Source organism: Hemiscyllium ocellatum, chromosome 4, assembly GCF_020745735.1.
Source record: "Hemiscyllium ocellatum isolate sHemOce1 chromosome 4, sHemOce1.pat.X.cur, whole genome shotgun sequence".
Taxonomy (NCBI): Eukaryota; Metazoa; Chordata; class Chondrichthyes; order Orectolobiformes; family Hemiscylliidae; genus Hemiscyllium; species Hemiscyllium ocellatum.
In genome coordinates, this window is record NC_083404.1 from 41,884,978 (window position 1) to 41,909,383 (window position 24,406).

The 24,406-nt window shown below is 40.0% G+C and overlaps 1 protein-coding gene across 2 annotated transcripts in view; it reads right to left on the reverse strand.

The window, feature by feature from the left end:
- The window catches only part of mrpl13 (mitochondrial ribosomal protein L13), a 93,052-nt gene that overhangs the window by 62,544 nt on the left and 6,102 nt on the right, over nt 1-24,406 (reverse strand). For both annotated transcript variants that reach the window (XM_060823028.1, XM_060823030.1), the window contains exon 2: nt 23,136-23,259. In XM_060823028.1, the coding sequence (XP_060679011.1) occupies nt 23,136-23,259 (124 nt within the window). The remainder of the gene's footprint in view (nt 1-23,135; nt 23,260-24,406) is intronic.

The following is a 24,406-nucleotide window of genomic DNA, read 5'->3' on the forward strand; positions in this document are numbered from 1 at the left end:
TCATATAATTCCTCCATTGTAGAACAGAGTATGTCATGACAGGATATTGAAAGACTACTTTGACTGCTGTTTGTACCTGCACTCTCACTGAGTATGATTAGCTGTTTCAGCTGGCATAAAGTAACAGATGCAAAACTGAATGCATAAAAACACAGGAGATTATTCATCCTACCACGTTTGTACACTTAAAATTGAATTGACTTTAGAATGGCGTCGTTTGCAATCCATGTAAAATAATTCCACATCTTTGTAGGCATCTGCTCACCAGTTTAATATTTCAAGAAGCAAAACTAACTGTAAATTTATAAAATCAGTAAAAAAAATTATTTGCATACATTTGCTTGAAAAAGCCATGTTTAGTAATTCGCAATGCCGTTATCATCAACACCCATTATCATTCATGAGAGAAATGCTACGTCCTCAAGTGACTAACAGCTTTTTGCCTTTCATTGAAATCACCTGAGTCAACAAATTATATTATGAAAAAGATTCCTCTACAGAGACAAAAATTATACTACAAGAAAAATTCCTTAATAAAGAATGTTGTTGAGAGAGATATATTTGGAAATTATTCAAAAAAACACTAAATGCCACTCAGAGAAAAGCATATGGATGTGAAAATACCATTGCAGGCTGGATGGCTGTAAAATGAACTCAATCCTTCGCTTTTTTTGGCTTTTGAAATGCATATAAAATTTTAAAGGCATAAAATGTTGAGCTATGTGGGCTGAACTCCAGTAGTCACAAAATATGGTTTGCCGTCCAGGTATTTTGTGGTCATCTGCATAATAATTCAGCCACATGAACAGTTACTGGGCCAGTTACAGAGGTAGTAGTTCCAAGACCTGGAGAAAGAAATTATTCTACAATGTCACAAAATTCAGCACCAGATATTTCACGGAACAATAGAGACTTAAAGCACAGAAAGAGATCATTTGGTCATTATGTGCTGGCTCTTTGAAAGAACTGTTATGTTTAATCCTGCACACCTGTACTCTTTCCATCATCCTGGACATTTATCATCCTTGATCGCTGTCCAATTCTTTTTAAAAATTATTTATGGTACCAGCTTTTGCCACCTTTTCAAGTAATGAATTCCAGTTCCTGACAACTCTGAATGAAAATACTCCTTCTCATATCCCTGTAGATTTATTACCAATGACTTTTACATCTAGGCTTGCTGCTACCGACCTACCCAATCAAAGCCCATCATCTTTGAAATATCAAATAGGTTCACCTTCTCAGTCCTTAGGAGATCCATTTTAACTTTTCTATCTTCTCCTCATAACTGAAGTCCCACATCCCAGGTAGCATGGTGTTAAACCTTTACTGGTTTCTGAGGCTTTTGGATATTTCCTGAAGTGTACTATCCAGAAGTGTCCACAGTAATCCAGCTGAGGTAAACTGGTGACTAATAAAATTTTACCATGATCTCTTTGCTTTTACATTCTATGTTATTATATCTAAATCCTAATAACTCAATTGTTGTTCTATTATCAGATCAACTTGCCCTACCAGCTTTAAGGATTTGCAAATAACTTCACAAATGTCTTCTTGCTCCCTCTCTTGCCTTCCCATGCTCTCTCCCACCCTTAAGCAATGTCTCTCTCTCTCTTCCCCTTCAACCAACACACACACACACTCACTCCCCCTCTCTTGTTTGCTCTCACTTCTTAGTGTGCAGGGAACAATTTCAAAGTTTGCAGAAAACACAAAATGTGGTAGAGTTGGAAACTATGAAAAGGACAGTGTAGAACTCCTAAAAGACATTGTAGGACTGGGTGGATAAGTACAAATGAAGTTCAACATGGACAAGCATGAGATGATTTACTTTGGTACAAAGAAAATAGAGAGCCAGTATATAATAAAGGATTATTCTAAGGTTAACTAGGAGCAGAGTGACCTGAGTGTAATAGGTACATAAGTCATTAAAGGTGGCAGGGCAGCTAGACAGAGCTATTAACAAAGCATACAGTAGAACCCATTGACAGGATACACAAGCAAGAAGGTTATGATGAACACATATTGGACAGTGACATCAGCTACAGTGATGAATCCAGTTCTGGATTCCACACTGTTGGAAGGATGTGAATGCAAAAATGGTTTATGAGAATAATGCCAGGGACAAGAAACTTCAGTTATGAAGAAAGATTGGAGAGCTGGGCTGTTTTCTTGGACAGAGAAAGGTAAGAGGAGATCTGATAGGTTTTCAAAATCACGAAGTTCCCATTATGCCTTTCTTTTTCAGTGCAAATCTCCAAGATCCATTGCTGGCAGTGACTTCTGGAACTGGAAGCAGCCATGCAACTTAGAGGAAATGTTGATCTTAAAAGGATTAAGAACTAGAGGGCATAGTTTTAAAGTGCTTTGCAAAAGAAGCAAATTAAAGATGAGAAAAACATTTTTTCACACAATGAATAGTTAAAGTCTGGAACACACTGCCTGGAAGTGAAATGGAAACTAGTCCAACTCAGGCATTCAAGAAGTTATTGGATAATTAATGAAATAGAAACAATGCATAGAGTTATGGTGGAAAAGGCAAGAGATTCACACAAAGCGAAAATGCAGAGAACCAATGCAGGCAAAATGGGCCTAATGGTTCCTTTTACACTGTAACCATTCTGTGATTCCCTCACACATGCTCCACAGCTCAGGACCACCATGCCATTTGAATCAAGTTCTTTGGAAGAACAGAGAGTCTCATCTTCTCCTGACACACTTACTGCCTTATCCTTGCACATGCCCATCAAGCACCCTGCCCTTGTCCTCTTCCCCCATACTCCCACAGACCTGCTTCCACTACATGACCTCAGGATCAGTACACAGCTCACTGTTCTTCCAATTAGAGATCATTAGAGATTCTTCTGAGTTTGCTGCTGCTAAGAGAGAAATGGCTTTTGATTGGAACATCACCTCTTTGCAGAATCTTCTGAGTGTACATACCTGTAGGCTGAATACCAGAAATGGCTACTTGAAAAATCACCTGTTGGATAAAGCTGATCTACTGGATTAACTGCAGCACCTGATGAAGCTTACTTTAACAGTAAGCTTCATTACCTCCATCATCAGGAACAAGATTAGCAACACGTGGAAGCAACATGACTTACCGTTCATCTCCAAGGCACAAGAATTTTGATTTGGACAAATATTGTCTAATCCTTTATTGATATCAATATTCTCTAATTGTATTTCTGCCAGGAATCATGCAGTATCATCACCATAAGAGCATACACCAACATATGAACATACACAGAATATCTGGAGATGGAAAAACAACTAATAAATCATTGGGGTCAGGAATGAAGCCTGCAAGACTAGCATTTCAATCACACAATATATATCTGGACGTATCAGTTGAGAAACTTGATCTAATTAGAGTTGTCCTTACCTACTAACTTGCTGAAATTTTAAAACAGCAGTGAGGGAAGGAGACTTTACAACCTAGGAGTAACAGGACTTCTTATAAAGTTGCTTCAGTAAGTAATACTCAGACTTTTCAACTGCGGAAATAGTTTATTATAGTTAAGGTTCAGATCAACATACATTACACCATCCATGACGAAATTTGGTAAAGATTTAGGAGCTGCCTTTAGCCTCAAAGGCCTTGTGTATATTTACATACACATGCTTGAGGTGCAACGCCAAGTTTCAATAACTGAAAACATAGATTCATATCACAACTTAATCTGGAAACTTGAAATAACCAAGTTATTGTGGATTATCTTTTAGTTTCTTGAAATATATTTTTTAAGTGTAAGACACCAGTCTTTCCTGCTCCAGGTGGCAGATTATGGGCAAAGCAACAACATGATGTTTAAAGTGCTGATGTCAGCTTTTCTGGCTGTCTGAACCTTGGAATGGTTGGGAACACTGGAACAAGCATTAGGATAATGGGAGGGTGAATAAAAGTGTGAGCCTATACTTTAAGAGATGCTACTGAAAGTGTACAGCAATGTAATTCACAAAGGGACACTAGAAATGTACAATATAGAAAAGGTGGCCAATTGGGCTTGTGTGTACGGCAGCTCTTTAACTGAGCAACTCAAAACTAATACTGTTATACTGTTTATTTTCCCTTAGTGCTGTCTCACTCTTGGTTTCAAATATTTATCCAATTTTCTCTGAATAGATTGTAAAAAGGATATCAAGTCAACAACATCACGACTACTGGAAGTCTCGTTTATTTTCTCAGGTTTCCTGAAGCTGCAGATCCCTCTCAAAAAATGAAAACATGTCAGGAACTTTACATGGACCAAAAATACACCATGGAAAGGCAAATTTGTGTAGATTAAGATTAAAGACACTTTTGTTCATATACAGTTCTAGTAGTCAAAACTTCAAATTGTGCAAGATACTGAATAACGAATGAAGAAGCTCCAAATACTAACAATATATAAAAAAAACCCCAGAGTGAACTCTCTGAAACAATAGGCATAAGTTCTTGCACCATTGTAACTGTGCTAACATTCAGATGAACTGTATATTATTGTACAGTAACCAGGCTACTCCAAGGCACATAATACCGGTCAGACATTATTGAAATCTTTTTTACTACAGAGGAACCTTGATTATCCGAATATCAATTTTGGATTATGCAAAGATGATCTCAAAAACCCGATAGAAACATTACATCAAAGAGGTGTTATAGAGTCATAGAGATGTAAAGCATGGAAACAGACCCTTCGGTCCAACCTGTCCACACTGACCAGATATCCCAACCCAATCTAGTCCCACCTGCCAGCACCCGGACCATATCCCTCCAAACCCTTCCTATTCATATACCCATCCAAATGCCTCTTAAATGTTGCAATTGTACCAGCCTTCACCACATCCTCTGGCAAGTCATTCCATACCATCCTCTGCGTTACCCCTTAGGTCTCTTTTATATCTTTCTCCTCTCACCCTAAACTTATGCCCTCTAGTTCTGAACTCCCCAATCTCAGGGAAAAGATTTTGTCCATTTATCCTATGCATGCCCCTCATAATTTTGTAAACCTCTATAAGGTCACCCCTCAGCCTCTGACGCTCCAGGGAAAACAGCCCCAGCCTGTTCAGCCTCTCCCTATAGCTCAAATCCTCCAACCCTGGCAACATCCTTGTAAATCTTTTCTGAACCCTTTCAAGTTTCACAACATCTTTCCGATAGGAAGGAGATCAGAATTGCACGCAATATTCCAACAGTGGCCTAACCAATGTCCTGTACAGCCGCAACATGACCTCCCAACTCCTGTACTCAATACTCTGACCAATAAAGGAAAGCATACCAAACGCCTTCTTCACTATCCTATCTACCTGCAACTCCACTTTCAAGGAGGTATGAACCTGCACTCCAAGGTCTCTTTGTTCAGCAACACTCCCTAGGACCTTACCATTAAGTGTACAAGTCCTGCTAAGATTTGCTTTCCCAAAGTGCAGCGCCTCGCATTTATCTGAATTAAACTCCATCTGCCACTGCTCAGCTCATTGGCCCATCGGTCCAGATCCTGTTGTAATCTGAGGTAACCTTCTTTGCTATCCACTACAGCTTCAATTTTGGTGTCATCTGCAAACTTGCTAACTGTACCTCTTATGCTCACATCCAAATCATTTATGTAAATGACAAAAAGTAGAGGACCCAGCACCAATCCTTGTGGCACTCCACTGGTCACAGGCCTCCAGTCTGATAAACAACCCTTCACCACCACCCTCTGTCTTCTACCTTTGAGCCAGTTCTGTATCCAAATGGCCAGTTCTCCCTTTATTCCATGAGATCTAACTTTGCTAATCAGTCTCCCATGGGGAACCTTGTCAAACTCCTTACTGAAGTCCATGTGGATCACATCTACTGCTCTGTCCTCATCAATCTTCTTTGTTGCTTCTTCAAAAAACTCAATCAAGTTTGTGAGACATGATTTCCCACCCACAAAGCCATGTTGACTATCCCTAATCAGTCCTTGCCTTTCCAAATACAACACTGATCGTGTCCTTTATTTACAATGATTATAAATGAACCTGGCTTACTGAAACGCTGCCGAGAACAGCCCTGGACGTCAATGGGAGCCCAGGCACCATCTCCATGACTGTCCGCCCTCTCCCCCGAAACTTTTCCTAAAATTCTACACAGGGGTGTGCCCTAAAACCCCCTGCCTTGTCCTGTACAGGGCAACGGTGGAGCTTGTCAAAAAGTTGTGTGTGTGTTTGTGCGTGCGCGCTGTTTTGAAACTCACCCCTCAAAGGTAGCAGCAGTCTTGCTGTTGGTGTCCAGTCCGGGTGCATTGGGGTGGGGGCAGTCAGATGGGGGAGTGGTGGTTTTGGGGGGGGGGGCGGGAAGAAAGCGAGAGTGGGGGCTTGCATGCGGTGTATTGCTGCCTTGTCTCCTAAATGGGAAGCAGACTTAACAAGTCCTCCCATCAAACTGATTGGGGTGGGAGATACGCAAGTGTGTGTCTGCTTAGAAACAAACCCTGACACGAAGAGAGAGAGAACAAAGCAAGCAGAGCGAGGAAAAAAAAAGGAAATTTCAGAAAACTCCGAGCCCCAGAGGGGAGGCACTGAATCAATTAACTGAATAATCAATGATCCTAATGAAATAGTGCCTGCCCATCTCGCTCAGATAATCAAAGTTCCTCTATACAAAACAGTCCAAAGTTTCTCTGAGGAAGAAGTCAAGACAAATAATCAATGGCAAATGGTCCATAACGCATTGCTCAGGGTTCAAATTCAGGAGTACTAGACCCTTTTGTTTCTGAAGAAATTTGCAGCCTGAGGTAGTTGAAATATCTGTTGCTGACTTTAAAACTGCAGTCTTCTCATATAGATTTCAGTAAAATCAAGCTAGCCAGGTGAAACAACTGGACACTGTTCAATGAACAGTTGTTTCAGATTTTAACCTTCAAAAAAAAAGGATTTCACAACAGTCCACAAAATACCAACTCCTGTAGTCCATTCCTGCCAGACCCCACTAGCACCCTGTGCTTTCCTGAATTGACTTTAATGTCTTATCCTAGTGTTCGAATCTGTCTATCACCTCATCTCAATCTGGGCCATCTCCTCCAAACCCGACATTCTGGATTAGAGTGGTGCTGGAAAGGCACAGCAGTTCAAACAGCATCCAAGCTTTTACCTCCAAATCCTTCATGCCCTATAGTGTTTCCTCTCCAAATCTTCCAAATTGGAGGACTCTTTGCCCTGTCTCATGGGACATTTGAAACAATCTTACAAAACCTTTTTGTAAACTGTGAGGAAACAGGTAATCCTTCATCTTTTTGGTTTTCTCTTCATAACTGCAGAGTCATCACCAAATTTCTTCCACCACCTGATCCTACACCCTTCCCAAAATTAGATATAGCGGTAAGCCAAAACTTTGTATACATTTATTATCTTTGTATGCTAGGTGACACTGTGCTGAAATGTTTGAGGTAGAAATAATTTGAAATGAATTAAAATGATCAGATGTAAATCACATTGGCAATACAGTTAAGCCTAGCTTTCAGTTGGAATTGTGCATGGAGTAGCTGGTGAGGGAAGACAGAAATCAAAGCAATGCTTCAAATACAGGAGGTGAGACTTCAATTTCATCACAGAAAAAGGAATCCTAATGAGGAAACAGAGACTGATTACTCCTGTGTCATGGAATGGGTTTCTTGCAACTAATTAAACTGAACAGCAGCTCAGTGACAAATCAACATGATCGGGTTGAATTGTTTTGCCACAAACCAATGACCAAATATGAAGGGACAAGAGGCATGGTTATTAAATTTTGCTGATAATATAAAGGAAGGTTGGAAAGTAAGTTGTGACGAGGTCATGGGATGGCAAAATTTTCCATGCCCTCCTGGAGCTTTTACAAGGATAGGTGGGGAACTTAACTGGGCAGGAAACAAAAATTCAGTTACCTCACAGTTAAAGTTTTGCTCTTATCTTGAATTATAAAAAATAGGAACTGCAGAGGGTCCTTTTGTCCTTTAAGCATGCTCCATTCAATAGGATCATGGTTGAACTGACATTCCTCTCGTCCACTCTCCTGCAATTTTTTCCATCTCAGTTGATTGCCCGATTGATCAAGAATCTATCTATCTCAGTCTTAAAAATACACAAGGTTCTGCCCTCACAGCTCTCTGTAGTAAGGAGATCCAAAGATTCTCAACCCTCAGAAGAAATTCCTTCTCATCCCAGACTTAAAATTGGCACCCCTTTATTCTAACACAGTGCCCTCTGATTCTACACTTTTCCTCAAGGGGAAACATCTCAGCATTTATCCTGTCAAGCCCCTTAAGAATCTTTATATACTTTAATTAGATCACCACTCATTCTTCTGAAGTCCAGTCAGTAGAACCTTAAGACGTTTAGCTTTTGCTCATAAGACAATCCCTCCATATCAAAGATCATCCTGGTGAACCTTCTCTGAACTGACATCAAAGATCTTTAAGTAAGGGGACCAAAATTGCTCATGGTACCCCATTCACCAACTTTTATAGCCCCTTGGGTAATTTATCAATCTCTTTCGGTAAGCTCTTTGTATCCCTCTCACAACCTACCTTTCTACTTAGTTTCACATCATCTGCAAATCTGGCAACAGTACATTCACTTCCATCTCAGTCTTTTTCAGGCAGGTCAGCCTCCCTGAACTCCATGGGCGGAAACAGATTTTAAATTTATTAGCATGCCATGAATACTCAGTAACACCTCAGCCTTCTGGAATTATGTACAAGATGCAATCTTGTTAGCTACAAACAGGAAACTTGTCTACAAATCCGACAAAAGAAGGCAAGCACTTGCCAGGGTAAATCTTTTCCTCAAAGAAGCAAAAAGAACACATTTCTTCAGTTAGATAGCTCTTTCATAACCAAACCATGGCTTTTGGCAGATGTTTACAGTGTTTGTAACCAAGGCTCCCCAATGTAAATCAGCTCATGAAAAGTTTCAGCTATCAGTGTTTAGGTTTGTTGTTGAATGCTTTGGGGTGAAACCAGACTGAGCAAACATGGCAGCGCAAAGGAGGCAGCAACATTGGCTGACACACACCAGCAAATTAGACTGGGGCAGGCAAGTGGGGCTGAAAGGCCATTTCTGTGGCTGTGTCCAAGACCTATGCAAGCCTTTGGTGAAAAACGATCAGATGTGCATCAAAAGAGATGAATGGTCACTGAGCTGATGGTGTGTTAGTTCACTTCCAGAGTGCTGTGTGTTCTTTTATGATTTAGGTGTGAACCCTGGGAGATGTGAAGAGACTATGCCAGAGGTGCTACATTGGCAGCTGCAACAAAATGACAATACATTGAATCTACAAGAGGCATCTGGTGGAAATGCTTAGCATCCAGCCTCCTGTGTGACTGGCCTCGAGAGCACAACCTTAGAATTCTAACTCTCCATCGTAGAAGCTTGAAGATTGAGCAGACAGAGGCAATCTGGTGGAGGGCAGTTATCATTCATTTTTTGGGGCCTTGGAACCAGGTTCTAAGCTGCTTGCTGCTTCTGACCTCCACAGTCACCTCTTATTTATATGAATATGATTTAGAATCCATCACAGAGACATGATTAGAGGATGGTCATGACTGGGAGTTAAATATCCAGGGATATCAGACTATTCGGAGGACAGACAGGAAGGTAAGGGAGGTGGTGTAGCTCTGATATTCAAGGGTGATATCAGGACGGTGCTGAGAGATGATTCTATGGAGAATAAGGCTGAATCTATTTGGGTGGAAAATAGAAATTCTAAGAAGAAAACATCACTGACAGGCGTATTCTATAGGCCACCAAATAATAACATCACTTTGGGGCGGGCATTAAACAAAGAAATAATTAATGCCTGTAAAAATGGTATGGCAATTATCATGGCGGATTTTAATCTGCATGACAATTTATCAAACAAACTCAGTCAGGGTAGCCTTGAGGAGGGGTTCGTTGAGTGTATCCGCGATAGATTTCTTGAACAGTATAAAATGGAACTGACTCAGCAAGCCATCCTAGATCTGGTCCTGTGCAAGATACCGGAATAATTAATAACCTCATAGTTAGTGATCCTCTTGGAAGGAGCGATCACAGTATGGTTGAATTTGGAATACAGACGGAGAGTCTGAAGATAAAATCCAAAATCAGTGTTCTGTGCTTAAACAAGGGAGACTACAATAGAATGAGGGGGGACTTGGCTGAAGTAGACTGGAAACAAAGCTTTAATTGTGGGACTGTTGACGAGCAGTGAAGGACTTTGAAAAATTGTTTTGAAAGTGCTCAGCACAAGTGTATTCCAGTGAAAAGGAAGGGGTAATCTGCCATGGGTGTCTAAGGAAATAAAGGAGGCCACCAAATTGAAAGAGAAGGCATACAAAGTGGCCAAAAACAGCACAAAACTAGAAGACTGGGAAAACTTTAAAGGTGCACAGAGAGCCACAAAAAAGCTATAAGGAAAAGTAAGGTAGAACATGAGAAAAAACTAGCACAGACAATGAAAATAGATAGCAAACGTTTCTATCAATATATAAAACAAAAAAGACTCGCTAAAGTAAACATTGACCCTTTAGTGGATGAAAAGGGGTATTTAGTTATGGGATATGATGAAATGGCCAAGGCACTGAACAGGTATTTTGCATCGGTCTTCAGAGTGGAGGACACTAATAACGTGTGAGTAATTGACAAAGAGACGAAGGTAGGTGAGGACCTGGAAACAAATCACTATCACAACAGAGGTAGTGTTGGGCAAGCTAATGGAGCTAAGGATAGACAAGTCTCCTGGCCCTGATGGAATCCATCCCAGGGTATTCAAAAAGAGGGTGGGAGAAATGGCAAGTGCACAATTTTCCAAAATTGGCTGGACTCTGGGGTAGTTCCAGCAGATTGAAAAATAGCAAATGTGACACTACTGCTTAAAAAGGGAGGTAGACAAAAGGTGGGGAATTATAGACTGGTTAGCTTAACCTCTGTAGTGGGGAAGATGCTAGAGCTTATTATCAAGGAAGAATAGCAAGGCATCTAGATAGAAATTGTCCAGTTGGGAAGATGCAGCATGGGTTAATGCTTAACAAATCTTTTGGAATTCTATAAAGACATTACAAGCAAGGTGGACAACGGGGACCCAGTGGATGTGGTGTATCTAGATTTCCTAAAGGCTGTCGACAAGGTGCTGCACAAGAGGCTGCTGCATAAGATAAAGATGCATGGCATTACAGGTAAAGTATTAGCACGGATAGAGGATTGGTTGACGAACAGAAAGCAAACAGTGGGGATAAATGAGTGCTATTCTGGTTGGCAATCGGTGAATAGTGGTGTGTCTCAGGGATCAGTGTTGCAACCACAATTATTCACAATTTATACAGATGATTTGGAGTTGAGAACCATATGTAGTATGTCAAATGACATTCAGATGGGTGGCAGAGCAAAGTGTGCGCAGGACTGTGAAACTTTGCAGAGAAATATAGATACTTTGAGTGAGAGGGCAAAGGTCTGGCAAATGGAATACAATGTCAATAAATGTGAAGTCATCCATTTTGTTAGGAGTAACAGTAAAAAGGATTATTACATGAATGGTAAAAAGTTGCAGCATGCTGCTATGCAGAGTGACTTGGATGTCCTTGTACATGAATCAGAGCAGGTTGGTCTGCAGGTACAACAGGTAATTAGGAAGGCAAATGGAATTTTGTCCTTCATTGCTAAAGGGATTGAATTTAAAAGGAGGGAGTTTATGTTACAGTTGTACAGGATGCTGATGAGGCTACACCTGGATTAATGTGTGTAGTTTTGGTCTCCTTTCTTGAGAAAGGATGTACTGGGACTAGAGGGGATGTAGAGGAGGTTCACTGGATTGATTCTGGAGTTGAAGGGGTTGGCTAATGAGGAGAAATGGCGTAGACTGGGATTATATTCATTGAAATTCAGAAGAATGAGGGGGAATCTTATAGAAACATGTAAAATTATGAAGGGAATAGATAAGATAGAAGTAGAGATGATGTTTCCACTGGCAGGTGAAACTAGGACAAGAGGGCATAAGATTAGAGGGAGCAGATTTAGGACTAAATTGAGAAGGAACTTCTTAATCCAGAGGGTTGTAAATTTGTGGAATTCCCTGCCCAGTGAAGTAGTTGATGCTACTTCATTAAGTATTTTTAAAGCTAAGATAGATTTTTTTTTGAACAACAAAGAAATTAAGTGATATGGCGAGAGCATGGGTAAGTGGAGCTGAGGCCATGAAAAGATCAGCCATGATCTTATCGAATGGTGAGCAGGCTCGAAGGGCCCGATGGCCTACTCCTGCTCCTAGACCTTATGTTCTTATTTAGACAGCCTGTGTCAGTTGGGATGGCCTCTTATTGCCACCAACTGGGAAAAGAACTTCTTTCTCCCATGGCCATACTTTGATTGGTATAGGCGTTACCAAGGAGAATATTGCATTAATACCCAGGGTCCTCATCTTTGCAGACAAAAAGTGCATGCATATCCACTATGCCTATTTCAACTCAACAAAACAGGTGAAAGCAATTTGCTGTTTCAGTTCTCAGGGTAATGCCCTGACTCAGAATCAAGCTACCTAGTTTTAACAAACAAAGTCTGGCACATGATTGGGTGCACTCTTCATGGTAATGCCTCTACCAGAATTTGCTGGCCGGCCAACCAACCAATCAGCATGCTGTTCTCACGCAGTATAAATGGTATTCTTGCTAACTATGAGAAAGTGAGGACTGTAGATGCTGGAGGTCAGAGTCGAGAGTGTAGTGTTGGAAAAGTACAGCAGGTCAGGTACCATCAGAGGAGCAGGAGAATCGACATTTCGTGCATAAGCCCCTCATCAGGAATGAGGCTTGTGGGCCGGGTGGGGGGGGGGGTGATAGGTAGATAAAGATGCAGGGGACAAGGTGATACATCGAAGAGTAGAGTGGAGCAGACAGATGGGAAAGGTGATGGACAGGTCAGGAGGGCGGTGCCGAGTTGGAGGCTTATGCGCAAGATGCAAGGCTTCAGGAAAGTATATCATCTTTCAGCAATACACAATAAACAAAAGTCTTGTACCTCTACAACAGTGCTCAGTTGGGTCCTAATTTAGCATTCCCGCTTTATCAAATGCCTAAACCATTGAGCACCAAATATATCATAATTGTTCATGACACAAATTTATTTTTCCCTTCACAGATTTAAAAGATCTTAATTTGAGTTAGAAGAAAATGAGCTGGTTCCTTTTAATAATGATAATATCCTGGTTGTTCTAGGTCCACTGAAACAGAACACGGTTATATTTGGTCCATGCTTCATTTTCTGTGGGGTGTACATTAGATTTAAGATGCCCTGTTACACAACCTTCAGGAATGAAACTGCTGTGTAATATAATCATGCAGTATGATTGGTACACGCTACCAATGAAAAGATGTCCATCTGTAAATTAGTGTTTATAATAATTGTGCCTATAGTCCAGAAAATACAGACAAAAATATTTTTCATTTTTTTCTCTGGAAATCAGTATTTCCAGTTGAACATATCTTCTCGCAAACTTCTAGACATGATGCTCCATAACTAACGAAACATCTAGTAACGTACTGGAAAGAAAGTCCAAGAACCCAAGTTCACATTTAAATAAACAAAGTTTAACGTTCTTTTTATAGCACACTCAGGTTGCTTATGGGACCCAAGGATATTTTTCTGAACACTCAAAGTTACGGACACAAGTTATGATTTGACTTGCCATATGTTATCGGGTAGTGTCAGGTGGGAAGAACTTCTTCAGTAAGAATGTGTGCGCTCGGGGCAAAAACTAACATTTCTCACAACAAAGTTTCAGTAGCTTCACGCACATTTAACATTAGGGATAAATAAATGCGGGATTCACTTAATATTTATGAAGAGCTCAACTAACAGGCAAGACAGCACGAACACCTAATCTTCAAAGGCAAAAACTGCTTCATGAAGCATTAAAGCTTCAAGGTCTGAAATACCACCTATTAATTCAACTTAAAAATATACTTTAGCAAAAAGCCAATTCACAGGAAGTATTTTTTTTCTAAAATACCGGTTTTACCATGCCAGGTGCTGATGGATTAAAGTCTCCTGGCTATGCACAACACTCAATTCATGTCATTTACTCTTGTCAGTTATGGTGAGGTTCAAAACATTAATCACGCTCATGCTGCGGGCTTGGTAGGAAGCGTTATTGAGAAGAAAGCATCTCCAAAAATGATATGCCTAATGTTTGTTAAAAAAAATTTCAAAAATGGCTCAGCGTTATAAAACAATGTGCTCACTATTACTGACACAATTGCTGTAATATCATCATCCTTTGCCTTCTGTTTGCTAGTAAGACTGACCCATTGTGCAAATTATTGAGTGCTGGGGAAGAGAAAGGCATTTGAAGGAATACGATAAAGATGTAGAAGGATAATAAAAAAAAAGATAAACTTGTTCAACCCAAAGGCTTCAAAACCGCTTTTCCCACATTTAAAAAACAGGAGTAGGCATCGTCCTGATCCAATTTCCCATTGGTCATCAATAAGTTCATCAAGTTTGTGCTATCTCAAATCCTTTCAATCCTTTATCACTTTAACATCTGTTGCTTTCAGCCTAGGATATACTCAATATCTAAACATCTACAGCACGCTGGAGTGGAAAATGCCAAACATTCAGAACCCGAACTTCAGTCCTAAATAGATTCCTGAGACCATGTCCCTTTGTTCTGAAATAAAGGCAAAACTCTGCAGATGTTGGAAATCTGAAACAAACTGAGAATGTTTGAGAAACTCAGTCAGTCTGGCAGCATCTATGGAACGTGAAACTGAATTAATGTTTCAAATCCTGTGTGGCTCTTCTTTGGAACATATGAGATCTTGAAGAGTCTTTACAAGGTAGGTGTGGAGAAGATGGGTCTCATGTTATCAGAGAATGTTAAACTCAGAGGCGGGGTGTGGGGGGGGTCACTGTTTACAAAAATGGGTCGCCCATTTAAAATAGTGATAAGGTGAAAAATTTCATGAGAAAAGGAAAAAATGGGCCTGTTCTGGTGAAAGCAAAGCCAATGGGTCACAAAGACAGGGGACGAGTGGGTCACAATCAAAATGGAGGACAGAGATTATCTCTTGAAGTTACTGAACTCAATGTTGAGTCCTGAAAGCCATCATGTGCTTCAGCAGAAAATGAGGAACTGTTCCTCTAGCTTCAATGCAGCATAGCTGCTGGCTCAAGTTGGAAATGTTAGCATTTCCTTCTCATTTTTACATCTATCTTTTACACCTATTTTACATCTTCATCGCTCCATTACTACTACTAGCACTGCCTTTGCCCTTTGTTCTGCGTTCACTCACCATTGGTTCCAATCGCTCCTCCTGCCTTTTATCAACACCCACAATTTTCCAAGACCCTTTAAATTCTGAAGAAATGTCATACTAGATTCCAAATGTTAACACTGTTTTTCTCTCTCCACACATGCTGCCAGATCTGTTGAGATTCTTCAGCATTTTCTGTTTTTATTTCAGATTTTCAGCATGTACAATATTATGCTTTTACTCATATGCTCATATCTTTTTATGTATAAACATCACACTGTATCAACTGACAAAGAGACAGAGCGCTGTGAATTACCAAACCCTGTAAGGAATTGAATCCACATTGCTGGCATCATTCTACCACACACAAGCTATTTAATTACCTGTGTTAACTGATATCCACCATTAATCAAACAATCCAAGCCATTATTAGTCCTCTGTGCTTTTCTCTGATTCCAGTGTTACAATCTCCATGGATAAGCATGCTACAATATTCTTGATCCTCTCAACTTCCTTCAAAGGGCGCCTGAGAGTCCAGCCATTACATCCTTAAGAGCAGTAATCTTCACATTCCCCATCCTCCCCAATTATTCTCCCCAGCTATCTATCATGGAAAGATATTGCCAACCGTCCGGTCCCACTAATTGTATTAGTCGCAGCCTCCATAGATGCTGCCGACAGCTGAACACTCACCAACTCTCATTTCCCATGAGAACATATCCTCACATGTTGATAAGGTCCTTGTCAGTTGAAATGAACAACTGACATCAGACCTTTGAGTGAAACGTGGCTTATAGGTTTCAATGCCTTACAGTTGGATTAGATTACTTACAATGTGGAAACAGGCCCTTTGGCCCAACAAGTCCACACCGACCCGCTGAAGCGCAACCCACCCATACCCCTATATTTACCCCTTACCTATCACTGCGGGCAATTTAGCATGGCCAATTCACCTGGCCCGCACATCTTTGGACTGTGGGAGGAAACCGGAGCACCCGGAGGAAACCCACGCAGACATGGGGAGAACGTGCAAACTCCACACAGTCAGTCGCCCGAGGCAGGAATTGAACCCGGGTCTCTGGCGCTGTGAGGCAGCAGTGCTAACCACTGTGCCACCGTTAATCCTCACTCTCAGAGAACATTACTCATCAACTGAACAGAGCATCTTTAAACAGCTCCATTCCAATACTTCTTTAAAATCATTATTCTCCATTACCCTGGCAAGCCACACTAGCGATTTCTCACAAAGATATCCTCCCTCTTTAAGTCCATTAGTATTAAAATCTGGACTTCAACTCCCCTTGCCCTCTCTACATTAAAGATGTCACTGTTTTCCCGAAATCCTGCCCATTACATAAACACACTTTTAGCTGTATTCATATAGTTTTGAAAACCAGAATACTTTGGATTCTGCAAACCTGAAATAAGAATAAGGAATACTGGAAATAACTCAGCATATTAGTTGCAAAGTGTGTCGTGTGAGAAACAGTTAACATTTCAGATTTGTGACCGTTTAGCAGAAATACCCATCAGCCTCATTGTCTCATGTGGATCTCAACTCACATGATCTTGGCTACGGATAAGGCCATTTCCAATACTTCTTCTTATACCACATCGCACACATCTCCCAACCTCTTCCATCTGTATCAGCCCTGAAACAAATTTTACCCTAACGCACTCACAAATGCACCTCCAAGTTGCCAACTGCTTAGTTTTGGCCCTGACACTTTCTGACAGCAGTCACTTAGAAACAAACAGCTTTTCTGCTGAAAAATTCAAATTAATTTATGTTCAACAACTTAAAACATTATCGGATTAAGGGCAGTGAGTTTCTACAACCATCCTAATTGAAGGTTTTGTTGCCAAGACTGCAAGCCCTGGAATTTGGTGCCTAAACTTTTCTACATGTCTTTCCCACTTTAAGATATTCTTTAAATAAGCTTTTGGTCACATGTAATAATACTTCCTGATTTTGCTCATGATCAAATGTTTATCATAGCACTCCCATGGGATACCTCGAAATATTTAACTATGTTATAGATATTGCAAAAATGCAAGTTGATATTATGTGTTACTTCTTGTTTGAAGGATTTCTATTTAAAAAAAGCCCTATAAGTCAGAAAATGGGGATCGCAGACTATAGACAAGAGTATTCCCTATTCTCTGTTTGCCATAGGCATAGTGAAGCTGCCACTAAAAACGCAAGTGGATAATTTTTGTCTCAGACTGCCTTTGGCACTCATTTGTAATACAGGACTGAAATGTATTGTGGCCCATTCAAAATTTATCTTCAGCTGACAACTCAATGTCAGTTAATGCAAAAAATCAGTGCTGTTTTGGAAAAAATGCAGCCCAAAGAGAGATTATTTATTAAAAACAGTATTTTAAAAATGGAAATACATAACTTTTAAAGATAACTTAATGTATGAAAAGTTTTGAAAATACCTAACAGCTCACAAAACAAACATCACTACAATGCACAGAATGGACTTTTACCAGGATGGTAAAAGTGAAAATTACTTTTGTTATGTTCTATAAACGTTGCTGCAAGATGTTTGTAAATTGAGAACGTCATCACGCACATCAATTTACCTAAAATCTGGTGTATAGTTTTTTTAAATTCTACCCCGATTGACAACTGTATAAAGTAACAATATGCACAAATTCAATATTCATAATTAGCAACTTCAATACTTAAATTAGCATCAGAGCAGCAAGATTTACCATGGGCTCTCTAGCCAAGAAACCAACTCAAATATAATTCTGCACTTCTGAAAAACAGAGTGGGATGCGCCTGCAATTTTGGCAAAGGAATTATATAGCAATTCTAATGCGTATGTTCAAGGTTGTGTAAACATAGGTTTCTGACACATGCAAACATGAATTTGTCCACTTTGTAAGAGTGATGTTATTGAAAAAATTTTCTCTGGATTGGTAAGTTTTCACAATTAATAGCGTCTACCATACTTTTCTAAAAGAAGCCAGAGAAACTGGACTAATAATCCCTCCTGGTCATGTCAAGTGGATGTCTCTGCAAATCACGGCTTATCAGATGACAGCTGCAGTGCTGGATTTCATAGAGAGACACGTTTGAAAAATAACGCAACCGTCAAAAACCTGTTCTGGAAACACAGAATCTTTGTTTGAACTGAAACAAAATTCTTTGTAATTATGTTTTACCACATCAATCATATTGAATGACATAGTTGAGAGATTTTAATGAATGGAGCCCCACAGACCTTCAGTCTAAGTAATTGTGACCATGTGTTGACCAATCTAGGTTCTCTAGATTAGACTCAAATATGCATGAGACATAATGTGGGACTTGAGAGCTAATCAGATTACTGACACCACAGTGTTCTCCTAATACTGGGTGCAAACTGAGCTGGTTCTTTCATAAAACAAAATATTAGGACAGCTTATATTGAGAGGGTTGTACAGAATGGTATCCATTTACACCAACAGATGTCTTTAGAAGCACATTTGCACTATCTACTGACAGCACATCAGCATTGCTTAAACATTCTTTTACTTAATTAAAGAAAAAATACATAACTTTGGGCAACCCGAGACTTGATACTTGTAACATATTTGACCTGTTGAGGTCATACATTAATTCTAAAGTTTGAATAAGTTCACGTACATCACCAACATGGTTTTAACCATTTATTATCATATTAACACTCAACATCAACATATTTGTTTAAAAAGACTTAAAGTTTTTTAATTGCTTAATTCTGCTACTTGAAGTTCTACGTATGTTTTGACAAAATCTTTTGAATGTTAATATTACATGCTGTCATGAATAAACGTCATCAGCCGTTCATCGCTCTTATGCTATCTCACAGGGCTTCTGTGGGAGTATACACTGCAGTGTACATTACCAATTGATACAGTCCCTCCTATCGAGGATCTACAATCTGTGTGAACAGGGCAAGGAACTGTATTTCCCTGATCAATCAGACTGAAGAATCATTATTGAGCAGAACAAAATCAGAACCACAATGTGCGAGTTTGAACATATGATTTAATATCAAATCATGTCCAGAAAGTAGACAGGCAAATAAAGATGGGATAGAGAGAAAAAGATGACAGAAACAAAAGTGAATAAAAATGTTTTAAAAAAAAAACTCCAAGAATTATTAAAACCTGAAAGAATGAGACTCCACACATATACAGGAGTTAGTTTTTAGAGGTTGTTCAAACATAACTAAAACTTGCCACAACATTTAAATTTTACTTACATTTAAAAGGATATGAAAGAGAACTATCAGGTGTGATCCATGCATTTCAACACTGAGTCTATTGAGGAGTTAAGCATAGCCAAGTTTTTGCGGTTTAATCAACTTAGACAACGTCTCTGTTGATGCTGGACATTGCCTCCTGACTTAGACTTGAATTACAACAAGCACAAGTAGCATCAACATCATTCTTTTGCAACAAATTTCAGCCATTAGTCTTCAAATAACTTGCTGAATATATTCTTGACAAAACAAAATGCAGACCTGGTGCATGTTTTACATCAACCTCATGACAACAGGGGTGAAGCTTGGAGAATGCCTGTACCACATACTTTTTCAAACTTGCTTTTGAGTTTATCAATCCAGGCTTCTCGCCTGAAATATTGAAACCAGCTGGAATTCCACTTGGAAACATTTCAAACATATAACACACCTTCTTGTGACCAGGTATCCTTTAGTTAGATTAAGCTATGCTTTTATCATTAAACTTAAAAAGATTTACATTTCTACAGCACCTTTCACAAACTCCTCCTGCACTCGACAGCCAATGAGCAACATTTTTGAAATGCATTCACTATGGCAATGTGAGAAACATGGCAACTGATGTATGTACAGCAATCTCCCACAACAGCAAAGCGATAATAACCAAGGGAATCTGTGAGGTTGAGTGAAGGATAAAGACTGGCCATCACACCTGGAAAAAAATCCATTCTCTTCTTGAAAATGGTACCAGAGAATCATAAGACAGCAGATAAAGCCTTGCTTTAATGTCTCATCTTAAGCCAGGTTCCCCTGAGCACCCTGACATTATTCTGACACTCCAGAGTGGTTTTATGGAGTTTTGAAATCTTGGAGAGGGACTTGAACTCATAGCCCCCTCATAACCTCAGAGGTGAGCATGCTACCCAATGAGCCATGGTTGATAGTAAAAAGTTTGAAACTTGAAATATGCATAAAGCCGATGTGTAATGAATGCCTATGCTGGAATTAAAATTTTATGGTCTAACTGAGAAGGCAGGTTTCCTTTGAATGTTCAGACTGAGTGAGGAGGATATAGCATAACGATGAACAGATATCACCTGCAAAAGGAGTGCAAACATGGTTTACACTCTGAGCTATACAAATGTCTATATCACTGCTGAAATTATTTCCCAACCCCTTCTCAGTTAGCTGGAGAAGATAAAAGTTGTCACTTCTTCCTTACAAACAGCAGCACAGTGGCACTGCTGCCTCACAGCACCAGAGACCCAGGTTCGATTCCAGCCTTGGGCGACTGTCTGTGTAGAGTTTGCACGTTCTTCCCATGTCGGCATGGGTTTCCGCTGGATGCTCTGATTTCCTCCCACAATCCAAAGATGGGCAGGTTAGGTGAATTGGCCACGCTAACTTGTCCAATAATGTTCAGGGATGTGTAGATTAGGGGAAAATGTTGAGTAATAGGGTAGGAGATTGAGTCCGGCTGGGACACTCTTCGGAGGGTCAGTGTGGACTTGATGGACCAAATGACCTGTTTCCACGCTGTAGGGATTCTATGATTTTTGTCCTGAGTGACCTTTCAATGCAGTTGTGGACCCATGGAAACTGCAAATTGTAGGCTGAGCCCAGAATGGCTGTCACCTCAATCAGAACACAGGATAAACAAAATCTCTTGCCTCCTTTAAGTAATTCAATATCATAAGGAAACAATAAAGTAATGATAATAAACAGCAATCTTGAAGGAGTTGCAGAATAAAGTGGCACAGTGGCTCAGTGGTTAGCACTGCAGCCTCACAGCGCCAGGGACCCAGGTTCAATTCCAGCCTCGGGTGACTGTCTGTGTGGAGTCTCCACATTCTCGCTGGATCTGTGTGGGTTTGCTCCGGTTTTCTCTCACAGTCCAAATGCAGGTTAGATGAATTGGCCATGCTAAATTACCCCACAATGTTCAGGGATGTGTCAGTTAGGTGTTTTAGTCAGGGGGAATGGATCTGGATGGGACACTCATTGGGAGAGTCTGTGTGGACTTGTTGGGCCAAAGGGCCTGTTTCCACACTGTAGGGATTCTATACATAATTCTATATATAAAGGCAATTGTATATGCTGGATTTCTGAAACAAACACAAAAAATGTTGGAGATATTCAGCAGGCCTGACAGCATCTGTGGAGAGAGAAACAAAACTAGTCTTTGAATCCAGCACAACTCTTCTTCCAAAATGAAGAACTCAACGTTAACTCTGTTTCTCCCTCCATGGAGGCTGCTAGATCTCAGAGTTTCTTCAGCATTTTCTGTTTGAAACAATCCCACTTATCTGTATATACAGTATGAATAATTACATATTGAAATTATGAGTAACAGGAGTTAGCCACCTCAAACTGCTCAACTTGCAATGTTAGTTTTGTTTAAAATTGGGTGTTAGTAATAGCGGAGATGGGGAGTTCCGAATAAAAATTCCCAACGGTGGAAAATAACAGGATGGGGTATCATGTTAATGAAGCGAGCTGAAATGTTAAAAATGCCTGTCGACATGTTTACTTATCATGTGGCTTGTCCAACAACAATAATTTACTGGAAAAACCTCACAAATCTCCAAAAGCACCCATTTCTAGTTGTCATTTTGGCCTCTAATGTGACGAAATGTATCACTTTGCAATGCTGTACCTATGTTATCGTGCTGTTTATTGGCCAGGTGTGTGCAGCATGGGGGATTTTCAAAGGGGACTGGAAGTATCACGACAGTTGTTGTCTAGTGATAGAGACTGAAAGGAAGAATGTGCTGATGGAGTTTTTCATTTTGCATTCACCAGCACCAACAAAAGAATGCCAGACTCCAAACTATCAAAGAGAAGAAGAGGCTTTAGGGAAAGAACTCCAGAAATTAGCAGCAAAAGATATGGCCACCAATGGTTACTATTTAAAATAGGGAGTGGCTAAGAGATCAGAATTAGAGGAATTTGGGATTTTTAGACATTTACAGGTTGGAGGAAGTTACAAAGTTTGGGAGGACAAGACCCAGAATGAATTTTAAAACTCATGTGATAAGGGCATAAGGGCATCATTATTGCAGCAAACTTCCAAGTGGAATCATGCTACCATCTAGTGGCAACAGTTAAATATTACACTCAGCTTTTCACTTATGATTTCATTTACTGCATGCCTGGAGTGATCACAGCTTACAAAACAAATAAACTTATTTCTAAAGCATAGCTCTTTATCAACTTTATCTCAACTGAAGAGAGTTTTCAGTAATTAATCCCAGGTTTGAATTTGACCTCATATCACATTTCATGGAGCAGGGGTAAGTAATTACTAAGTCAGCTGCACTAGATTTTCCCCCAGATTATTTAAGAATTATCACAGTGCTGCATTTTTGTGTAAAGCTTTAATAAATTTACAGCAGGTTTGTGGGGCAAATTGACAAAATGCTTTCATTGTGGCTCATTCAGTGAAGCAATGAAAGCAAATATCAGCCCTTATTTGGAAATGTTGACCAGCTCCATTAAAGGGTCTCAATATACTGAGGGAGAGTGTTTCTCCCAATCTGAGCGTTACCCAAAGAGATTAGCAGGTTTTGCTGCTCTGGATCAGCACTACCTGGACCATTGGCAGTGCAGAATTCCAATTACCCTCGCTGTCAATCAAATCTCAGGTCTTAAATGTAAGATTCCATTCAGGAAGGCTGCAAAGATTTTGTGTACTTACTCAGTGCATGGTAGATAGGCTTATGTTTCCCCTGTAGCCTGACTGAACACATTGTCGCAATCTTTCCAGGTGGCTGCATCTTCGCATCAATCAAATACCAAATTTTTGAAAAGGAAGCCCATTGCTGGAACACAAAGAAAGGAGGAGGTTTCAAGCAGATAAGATATAATTCACATCATAACAAAATTATTGACCATAATAATGGATGAGATGTTAAACCTGATAAGGTCTCAGCTGAAAGTTGTATCTAGTTCTGGGAACTTTAGGAAAGATATCAAGGCCATTTTGCTAGAATGCTGTTGGGATGAGGAACTTCAGTTAAGTTGAGAGACTAAAGTAGCTAGCTTTCATCTCAGAGTGGAGAAGGCTACAAAAATTGGTGGCGTTATTGCTGGTTAGGAGAAGGAGCTCAGGCTGCTGCCTGATATTGATAAGTTGCCAAATGAGGCAGAGCAATGGACTAAGTGATTGGTGAGATTTGATGTTTGGTGGTCAGCACAGACACGGTGGGTTAAACGGTCTGTTTTTATGACTTTCTCTAAGGTTATAGGGATTGGAGGATTCAATACAAAAGTTTTGATAGGACAAATAAGGAAGATGCAGTTCAATGTCAGCGATGTGAGTAATATACTGGTATTTAAGGTGAGTGACAAAAGAACGACAGGGAAAATAATAATAATTTCTAAAAAATCATTATGCTCTGGAATACGCTGCCTAAAAGAAAGGCTTGCATTTCTACAGTACATACCACAACCTCAGATATATCTTTGCAGCTAATACTTGCAGTTTAATCACTTTTTTCATTGAGGAATCACTTTGCACACAGCAAGACTCCACACAGCATGATCAAGATTAGATAACTTGTATGCTTCATGTTGGTTGGGATATAAATATTGCCTATGACTTGGGGGAGAACTCTCCTGGTCTTCTTTTATATCCACCAGCACAGAAACAGGGCTTTGGGGTTTACCATCTCATCCAGAAGTCTGCACACCCAACACTGGAGGATCAAGCTGGCGTATTGACTCGAGTCCACTCCAGAGACTCGAGCACACTCTGCTGACCCGGAGATGAGAGTTTACACAGTGAACCATGGCTCTCACGTATATAGTGGAATCAAATGCAGTGGCAACTTTCAAAAGGAATTAGATATACAAATGAAAATGAAAACAAAAAATCAGGGCTAGGTCAGGGAATGGCACTAAATGAATAGTTTTTTCTAAGGATCAGCAATATGGGTTAATTGGCCATCTTCTGTCCTATACCATTTA